This window comes from Rhododendron vialii, chromosome 6a, assembly GCF_030253575.1.
Source record: "Rhododendron vialii isolate Sample 1 chromosome 6a, ASM3025357v1".
Classification (NCBI taxonomy): Eukaryota; Viridiplantae; Streptophyta; class Magnoliopsida; order Ericales; family Ericaceae; genus Rhododendron; species Rhododendron vialii.
Window position 1 is genome coordinate 39355920 of NC_080562.1, and position 10483 is coordinate 39366402.

General features: G+C 35.8%; 1 protein-coding gene across 1 annotated transcript; it reads right to left on the reverse strand.

Moving 5' to 3' along the window:
• Positions 1-3867: 3867 nt before the first annotated feature.
• LOC131330904 ((-)-germacrene D synthase-like) lies at positions 3868-10140 on the reverse strand. The gene is made up of 7 exons (XM_058364655.1): positions 9874-10140; positions 8831-9116; positions 7151-7526; positions 6584-6805; positions 5251-5392; positions 4914-5162; positions 3868-4390 (listed from the first exon to the last, which is right to left on the reverse strand). The coding sequence occupies exons 1-7, from the start codon at positions 10009-10011 to the stop codon at positions 4097-4099; spliced, it is 1707 nt and encodes a 568-aa protein (XP_058220638.1). The 5' UTR covers positions 10012-10140; the 3' UTR covers positions 3868-4096.
• Positions 10141-10483: the final 343 nt, after the last annotated feature.

A 10483-nucleotide genomic window follows, 5' to 3' on the forward strand; every position in this document is an offset into this window, starting at 1 on the left:
CCTCGAAAAAATTCTCAAGGATCATGATTCATGGCATCAGTGGCGGACGTAGGATATATACTAAGCGGGGACCGAATCACATGTATTTTTACGCTAATAACGAAAAATATAGTCTATAAAATAAATATTTCTACTTACAAGCTCTGAAAAGAAGCCGAGATTGTGTACACATATATAATCGTATTTAATTTTATAACAACAACCGAAGAGTGGTCGATAACTTGCAATTTTAGTGATCTTTTTCACACAAACTTCATAAAAAAAAAATTCACTCAGAAGACCAACAGGGACCAATCCTATAGAACTTTTCCGAATTAACCTGAAAATATAGTATAGTTAATTAGACTATTGGAAGGTGTGCAAGGGCCCGAGCCCCTGCTTGCACCCCTCTCGGTCCGCCTCTGATGGCATGTTATAAGATAGGCTCTACACTGTTGAGAATTACTATTTCAATAATAGAACTAACCAAAACAGTTGGTCTAATGGTTGTGTAACAACAATTCGGGCTGTGAGGTTGTGGGTTCAAATCCATTGGCAAGGAGTTTGATATCAATTGTGGTCAGTTGGGATGGGCTAGGGTCAAAGTACGTTCTTCTATTGCATGTACAAGGGGAAAAAAAGAATAACAGAACACAATTTACTCAAAAACTACTAGTTATACCTCAAGGCCTGAACTGAAGAACTGAAGGAAAAGATCTACGATCGAGTTATTTGAAAGAACACAATTTGTTGCAGATAAAGATAGAATCTGGATCGCGCTCGTCGACACAAATATCTATCACGTGTGATTGGAACACAAACACGCATGGCCATATAATTAACCTCCACTTTTAGATCTTACACTTAATTTCTTCGGTGTGCACTGGACATATAATTAACCTCCTCTTCAACTTAACTTTTGTGATCAGTAACGGTATGGTATGATCCCAAAATCGATACAGTGATTGTAATATAACATGAGAGTCCGTGGAGATGCCTTAACTTGGATATTTCGAGTACTGCTGTGGCAGCGAGAAGGACAACCCTGGGGCCTTTCAAAAAAAAAAAAAAAAACCCTGTAGATAGTATATTACTTGCAAGTTGCAACACGTACATAGAGCAATGAAATTCCAAGCACAGATAGCATCAATATCCAGTACATAACGTTTCGCACCATCTAGTGACGTAGAAAAATGACTAAAGCACAGAGAAGCAACACAGTTACCTGCAACAGCTCCAGTTGTCATCTAGTGAAGATGCTAGACCAACTGATACTTTGTCTGGGTCCTCATCCTTTATGCACTCAAGAAGAGTTTTCAATCCTCCCTGGCCAACCCACACAGAAATTATTGCAACAAATTGATATATTACTCCCTCCATTCCAAAATGGATGACCCAAACTACTATTCAAGAATAAGACAAAATTATCTCTGTTTTTCAAGCTATAATGTTTTACACAAGTAATATGAATTTTGTTTGATATAACTCATTTAGTTTTATAAAAATATCATACAAAGTAGTATTAATTATAAATCACAAAATCTAGATGACTTTTTGAGAGGTGTGAATAGTTGCTTTGGCCCTCCATTATGGAACGGAGGAGTAGCATTTTTGTGTAGCCAATTAATGGATAAAGCTAATGCCTGCCAAAACTGAGACTAGGCTTCTTTATGGATATCAAATCGCAGGGAAACAATGTTTCTCATGCTTTAATAGAGGCTTCCTATCAATGCGATTATGAAGAATGTAAGCCACATAAGAAAAGTAAGGGTGGTTTGTCCAGCATCCATCCTAGATCGCACTGGCCCCCAGAATAAACCAGGAATCTACTTATCATCACTTTGAATTCAGCTTGTTGGGTTCCCATTTAACATACCATCCCAACATCATTGTCTTCTAAATGTCATGGAAATTGCATCTACTTATCATGAAAGGCAACTGGAGCTGGATAATAGAGCAAGTTTTGACAAGTCAAGGAAGTCAGAGTGCGCACAACGTTCAAGCTACTAACCCTATTCATCCAAAGGAGCAAAATCTCTTCCTTCCAAAGTACCTTCCCATCTATCAGTGAATCAAACAACTCTGAACCCTTTTCCCTCAAATCTTCTGGAATGCTAGCCATGATAGAATCCTTGTCATCCACTGCAATCTGAAGATCAGAAAAAGATACATCCGGATATTAGTACATACCTACATATGTTAAAGTATACATTGAAAGAGGGAGAACAAGAAAATTCAGGATATTACAGCCGAAAGGAGAAGAAACCGCGATCTCGACGTTGAAGCTGGTTGTCTCCACAGTTAAACCTCACTGTTCACAAACCCCTTCTTCGTTTAGTCCCTCAGATTTACAGTCCCTATAAATTGTCGGACCGAATCTCTCCCTATTCTCTCCAAATCAGCGCATGGTTTCAGTGGATCCGTCAAGGCGAATTTCTTGGCTTAGTACCAGAGCATAAAGAACTCAAGGATCATCTCGTGTTGCTGGTATCATGGCGAATTTTTTGAACAATGACAAAAAAATAATCCAAATTGATTATTTAGCCAAAAAGGCCTTTATTCCTATCCCTGGCAAGCTTGAGACCTTGATTTTATTTTGATTGTAATTGATTATGATTTCATTATAATTAGGATGATTTCCTTCCATAGTTAAGCTCCCTCTCCTAGTATAAATACAAACCTCATTGTATAGTTTTAATATCGAATGTAATAAAATATTTCTTCTCTCATATTTAACATGGTATCAGAGCTATAAGATTTAGGTCTTGTGGAATTTTTGCTCTCAGCGGGCGGTCTAAACTCCGTCGCTGACCACCGGGCATTCGTAGTAATATGTAATCGGCTTGTGCACTCAGATTTCACCTCAGATCTCTACTGTCATGGCTTCTCTCGCTCATGGCTCCTGGCCGTTTTTCTTTCCTGGCTTCTCCTGATTTCTTTTTGGCTTGGTTATTCTTAATTTCTCGTGGCTTTTTCAAATTCAAGTTGATAGACCTACTTGAGTTTGAGGGGAGATGTTAACATAATATTTCTCAATATTATGTTACCATATTTCCTGGCTTCTTTTGGTTTCTCTAGGCGTTTTCAAACTCAAGTTGGTAGAGGAGATGTTAGAATAAAGTAATCATATAATATCATAATCATGTGTTGGTATGATTACGATATTATATGATTGCCTTGATTTTATTTTGATTGTAATTGATTACGATTTCATCATAATTAGGATGATTTCCTTCCATAATTAGGCTCCCTTCCCTTATATAAATACAAACCTCATTGTATAGCATAATTCGGAGGTTTGTAAATTTGGAAAAATGTTCACAGGGCTTGAAACCTTTTATTTTTATTTTTATTTGTGTGGATTGGCTAAAAGTACGAATCCCTGATAAACGTCACTTTAGTATCTATACGAATGAAACAAAAATGACCAAGACCTTCTTGTATTTGATGAAAAAAACAGAGGGAAGCTATGTTGCTCTCTAGGAGCAGACTCTCGTTTGAGCTTCTAGCTTTTCGGGTCTGTTCCATCCAGATCTAAGGTGGTGCTATTTGCAGCAGAGTGAAAAGGTGCGAACATGGTTAAAATGTAGTTTCATCGTTGTGATGCTTTGTGCGCTTGTTGTTTTAATCGTTGTACCTTTTTCTCGATCAACAAAAATTCCGGTTGCTAATAAAAAAAAAATTAGATTCTTTATTGCTGTTAGAAAAAAAGAGTGCACTCATGTTGCCGCTACATACAATTTTATTGAAACGAACATGTTAGAAATAAAATTCAAATACCAATAATATATATTCGAGCACCCATTTTGTCTGCACAAATAAATGACTTTGGACAAGTGTCCAAAAAGCTTGAGTGCTTTTTTGAACAAATATACTCGCTGGGGACAGTAACAACGAAAAAAAATTGTATTTCTTGATGGAAATAATACATTGCATACTATAAATACAGGGAATTCCTAACCTAGCTTTAAGAAGATAAAAACATGCATTCCGCTGAATGCATGCATGTTTCATCAAAGGCAAGGCCAGAGTTTAGAAGACTCTTTTATTTTTTTAAGCAATGGTAACCATACATAAGATTACTTGATCTTTGGATTCAATTTTTTTTATAGAGATTTCAAGTTGGCACAGAATCAACGAGTAATAAGATCACAAATCCCTTGAGCTTGGTTCCAGAATGGGTGTAATTATCTCCACCATTGTATAAAAGATGAATAACTCGTGCAAGGTTGAAAGGTAGCTGGAGGATAGGCATCGGGACAGAGGTTGGACGGAGGCACTCTGAGTTCATGTCTTTCCATGCATTTGTAACTCGTTTCTGGAATTCAATGATAGCATCTTCTTCTGTTGCACCATATTGTTTCATGTAGCATTCAATTGAGGAGTCTAGGTGACCTCTTTCTTGCTCCAACTATATAATTGCACCACCACAAATGTTAGAATGGAAAAGAGGTAGTAGTAATTTGTTTTTTGTCCTAATTCATTGACAGCATTTAACATGTATGGTTGGAATCTCGAATCTCAAGACATGATTGAGTGTCATCAAAATTCGTTAGCTAGGGAAGCGCTTATGTATATTTGGGCACCAAGGATCGAATGTCATGGATTTGCAACCTGTTTCAGAAGGTTACAATGTAATACCCCATGTTTGGGGGAGAGTAGTACTCTTGAGTAATGAAACCACATCCTATAATGGGAAGTCTACATGAGTGATCTTGGACATAAAACAATTCATGTAAGACATTAGTTACTAGTACCTCGGATTTAAGCATTTTGGGCCATGTGGTGTGGCTTGTGGATCAAAATCAAGATACTAAGCAAGTGGTCTACATGAAGCATTACATACTACGAGATTTGACAGTTCCCAAGAACATGAGGCATATATAAATTTACAATGAATAATGATATTTGTTCCTTGGACTTGTATATCTTACCTTGTGGCCAGCCACATCATCCATGAGCCTGCTAACCACTGATGAAGCATGAACAATCAAAGGAAAACTTGACATCCAATCAAAGGCCTCTGTGGTCGCTAACTCGCCCATTCCAATAAGGGAAAGGGTTGAAATAGCCTTGTGGCCAGCACTCAATAGTGCAAGTGCCATATGCTCATCCATACTTGGAACATAGCCTTCGTGATACCATTTGGCTTCAAGCAAATATGCTCCAACCAATTCTTTCAACTGGAATTTTGAGGACAAATGAGTTAGTATTGGGCGGAATTTTAGTATTATTACAAATAAAATAAAAGTAAGTTAGTTCGAGGTGAACCGCGGATTTTGCGTATTCAACTCCATATGATCTTCCTTGCTTGGCCATTTCATCATCAATAATGTCGTAAGTATCCAAAATCTTTTGATAAACAATTTTCATATAGTCTGGAAGTTGATCCAAGGCACTAATCACTTCCCACCTGAAAATCAAATAAGTTACGGGAAATGACTAATAAAGGGGTATAGCAATATGGTATGGGAACCAAATTTAGAGATAACTTTACATTCTACTTTTAGATTCTCAAATTAATATATACTCTAGCATAAGTCAAAAACATATATGTTAGTAGCTATATTTGTGTGAGATTATTATGATTAATAAGTTGCGACAAATGAAAACTACTATTTTATTTTACTACAAAAGAATGAAAATCAACTTTTAAGTTGCTTATAATCTAAATTCTAGACCGAAAAGCTCGTCAAATTCAGTAGACTCAAAAGTACCTCAAACTTAGTTTTTCTACAATTAGATTTTATTGTTTTTCAGCTTTTTAAAATCTCTACAATGTAAATGTCTGTTGATAACACTTTTTGACGAGCTCTTCTGACTTCTATGATCTTCCTTGCATTGCTCTAAGATTGTGTATGTATCTTCGATATATAAATGTTGGAAAATTCTAAAATCAGTCCAATGGGCTAACAATAGTAAGTGTGTGAATGTGTATTAAAGGGTATAAAAAATATACAGAAATATGTATTTTTTTTTGTCTTCTACTATGCTTATCATCAGCCCGCTGGGCTGACAATATAGCAAGACCGATAAACGTTCCTTCAAAAATCAAACAGTTCCTTACATGTCTTGACCATTTAAGGAAGTTTCTATTTTCCCTTTTGCTTTTGCGACATAATTTTGCTCTCCAATTTTTATATAAATAAACACAATAAAATTTGTATAGTCGTATTGTGTAATTTGAAGTACTAAAAGATAGTAATATTTACTGCATTTATAAGAAAGTGGATCTATTTTTAGCTGCAAATTCCATCACAAATTCATGATTCAAATCTTGTTGTCATCAAAGATATTTGGCGAGAAGTTAATTGATTGAATAAGGGTTTGTGATTTTTTTATATTTGTATATTGGCGAATGTAGTTGCATGTACTTTGGCAATTTCAGGTTTGCGAGGTTCTAGTATTCATACTCGGGAAGCTAGACTTCTTGATTGATTACTAAATCTTATGTGAAATGATAATCGACTTCTTTGATGTACTAATATGCTCCTTTTTATTAATGAAAGTTTCTTACCATGTTGACAAAAAACAATTATTATAACAAGTCAAATTGAGATTAAAATCACGAGGAGTACTGGGGGGGCTGGGGGAAGAATTTAACCTTTGAATTGCATCATTAAAGAGCACAAGTTCTTCGATGGTAGCATTGCTAGCATCATATATGTCATCAATAAGGGAAATCAAGAAAACCGCTTTGGTTAGAATCCTTATAGCAAGAATATATTGGGGCTCGTAGTACACTCCCAATATCCAAAAGTAAATCTCCACCAATCTGTCCCTTGCAAAAGGTAGTTTTCCTGCAACGTCTAAATCTTTCCACCACCTATAAACCAAAAATTGTACCATGAAAAATATAAGATCCAACGTATTAATGCCCTCTTTTGGATATATATGAAAGAAACAATTTCTTTTCGAGTTTACTAGTATTTTCCTTCTTCTTCTTTTCGGCAATTTTCTTTTTCTTTTGTCTTTTTCAATTCATCTCAACTAGAGGACTGAACGAATTTTAGGTAAACTACGAGCTAGTTTTAGCTCTACCTCAGAAAATTCACAATTTTTTTTCGGGTTCAATAGTGGATCCATTTTATGAATTTCCTTATGAAGATGAATCTATAATGTAGTATTCTTTTGAAAAGCCAAAAAGAAGAGACAAGTTGTACTATACCACCTTGTTATTTCGCTTAATTCCCTCTGGTGCAATTTCTGCACTAAGTTGAAATCCAATTTTGCAAAATCCAATAGAACTTTATTGTGGGAATCATCTTTTTGATAGAAGGAAATATAATGCCTTGACTCAAGCCTTGTCAAGCCCTTGTGGATGGGCTGATATAGAGCATGAACTACTTGTGCTGCAATTGGATTATTGCTCAAGTTTAGTAGTGCAGAATAGAGGTGAGTGGTGGTAAATTCCATTGCTTCATCTAGTATATCTTCTTGATGTACACTCAGGAATGTAGCTTCGTACAAACTCAATAATCCTCTCACATCACCAAACAACGATTCCTTAAATTTCCCTTCATTGTCCTTGAGTTTGTTGAATACATCTGCTTAAACCATTCAAGAACATGATCAATTGGAAAACAATATGTTAGAAATATATATATATTATACCAACAATTGTAATAAGAATCAGTAGTTGCAGCTTGAGAAACTTCATGAAAGTAGTCATAAAGGCAATTATTTTTTTCCAAACTAAAGAGGAAATTGTATAAAAACAGGCCCCTGAATCACCTAATTTTTTTGTTTTCCAACCATTGTTGAGCAATATCAGTCACAATATCAATCCTACCAGTTGTGTCTATTTTAATGGACTTTATAAATAGATTATTATGTGCTATGCGACCATCAATATTTAGTATTATTCAAAAAGAGCTTTAATAAAATCTTCCTTTTGCCGCGCGTGCAAAAAAATATCATTATGCAAACAGACTATGTTACAAATAATAATATGTTCTCCCATTTCCATAAAAAGAAAGAATTTTGGATATGCTTTCCCAGATTATATGATTTTCAAGCTCTTCTTTTTCATCATTTATATGCTCGTCGCTCGTTTTGTTTGTCATGTGTGACCTTCTTTTGGGGTGCATCATGTTGGGCCGATTTGGATTGTCCATTGGTCCATTCTCGGCAATATCCATGCTTGGTAATGAACGGCTCAAATTGCATCTTAGCCAAACAGCAATGGATGGCCGAAATGCAATTTGAGCCGTCCATTGCTGAGCATGGATGGCCCGAATCAGCCCAACACTTAGGGACAGCATAGACCTCGGGTTCCTTTTTGATTTACCTTTCTCGATATGAAGAGTAATTATGTAAATGAACATAGACAAAGCCACCGCAAAAAAGTGTGTAGGGAATAAAAAGGGACTATATATGAGAATCTGTTTTCTTAATGATGAAATTTATTGTTTCTCTTCTTGAGATTCATCTTTGTTGGCGGCTGTATTTTGGGTGCAATCGGCAGTCTTAGAGAGTTTTTAGGGTTTTGGGATTTGGGCTTGGCCCATTTTTGTTGGACTCTTGCCAACAATTAGGTTTTGGGTAGCCTTAAATTAGTAATTTTTCTTTCGGATGTCTTTGCCTTTTCAATCTTTATATCTTTTCCGAAATTAATATAATTTCTTTTGCCGACCAAAAAAAAAAAATGAAGCTTAAGGGCAGGTTGAGTTCTAGCGATAACAGCACTAAAATAGTATATATGCATTAAAGCTCTCTCGTTTCTTTCTTCTGTTTTTTTCCTATCTTTCTCGATTTCATTGTTTATCTTTAATAACAATGTAATCTCCCGTTGCCGATAAAAATAAATAAATCACTTTCCTTGACCGTACAATGGATAAAGGTGACTTACCACAAGAGATAGAATATCCGTGTTGCCTTAGTAATCGAAAGGAGAGAGCAGTAATGTAAAGATCCTCGTCATTGTTGACATTTTTGTGACCACTTTGATGATAGGTTTCATATATTTGATGTAACCCTTGGTCAATCTCAGTTTCGAAATGGTAGGCCACACCAAGGCGCTGGATTGCATCAATAAGGTTTAGCTGTTGTGAATATTCACCCTGTGCTTCCACTAGTTGCTTTCTCACATTTTCTTTAAGTTGTTGATGATTTTGCTTCGTGTTGATATCCATTTCCTGCGAAAAACCAAAAGCAAATATAACCATGTATTAAGTACATTATTAATTACGTGATTTTGACACTCCCTTTTTTTAATCTAGTTGAGCTTGGATAGCGATGTCTTTCTTATATAATACTCATCTGCCATGTTAGGCTTTTCTAGTTTTGTCAATTTCAATAGAATAGTGATTTTCACACTCCCCCTTCTTTATAACCACACTCCTTTTATTGTCTTTTTGTGATATGAATTTACAATGTTATCATTCCAACTGTCAAAAAGTGTACAAATTAAAGGTAAATTTTGTCAATTCACATCACAAGAGAATCAAAAGGGAGTGTGATTATTAAAAAAAATACAAAAGGAATTGTGAAAATCAATTACCTTTCGATAAACCAATTTGCTTTGATCGAAAAACGAAGAAGTCCTAAATTATTGGTCCATTTTAAATACTCAAATAACAAAACTCTGTAGTATTCCCTTTCCGCCGTCCTCTATTTGGCCATTGAAGTAACAGACCAAATTTGACTTAAAGTTTACTGTTCCTCGTAAATGGGTTGGCTCTAATTCTCTTTTGCGTCAGAATTCCACGCTAAATACTCCTCAGATTTCTTGTTTGGAACCTTCTTTTGGAAAAAAGGAAAAGTTGACTTAATTTACACTATTTGGAAGGCTGGAATGATGTAGAGAGTGTATAGTACTGTGTGATTTTCATTTAAATCTGATCGGAAAAAGATATTCGTTGAAAGAAAAATAATACAATAAATAAATTTTACCATGTCAACAGTAGCGTAGGCAAGGAAATGATCTCCCCAAATACTAGGATGAAAAACTGATTCAGGGCGACGTGGTGTGACCTGAACAGGTGCCTTACTTGAGATTAACAAAGCAGTTGGGATAGAATCGAATTCCATTTTTCTATGTTGGGTGGCTGTGAAATGGAAATGGGAAGGAATAAGAGATGGAGGAATGAACCCGAGAATGGGAATTGGAAGGAGTAAGAGAAGATCAACAGTCTCTAATCCTTTCCACCCTCTCACTAATGATGTAGAATAAAGAGCAACTATGCTTGCTATTTATAGACGACTAGATTCTGTTGGGAATGGCATTCTTGCAAAATACAATTCTCCAGCCAAGGACGCACGTGTTTTTTTATTTCTAAATTCCGCTACACCACCAACCTTTGTCCGGACTTGGAAATTAATCCTATACTGTAACCATTTTGGCGCGGATAGTTCGAATTTAATCTGACCTCCTATTAATCAGAACCGTATATTGCTCATCCATTACCGAAATAAATAATCGAATCGGCCGCATTACATCCTTGTAGGGCAGCTCGCCCTACAGGATTCCCCTTTATCCATCCTTTTTTCTTCTCTTCCAGCT

Excerpts from the sequence above, each read along its gene's own strand:
- LOC131330904 (XM_058364655.1), bottom strand. The coding sequence starts at position 10,011 with ATGGAATTCGATTCTATCCCAACTGCTTTGTTAATCTCAAGTAAGGCA. Across the intron at positions 9,117-9,873 it reads CCTACGCTACTGTTGACATG|GAAATGGATATCAACACGAA; the intron begins GTAAAATTTATT and ends GGTTTTTCGCAG. Across the intron at positions 6,806-7,150 it reads GAATTAAGCGAAATAACAAG|GTGGTGGAAAGATTTAGACG; the intron begins GTGGTATAGTAC and ends TTTGGTTTATAG.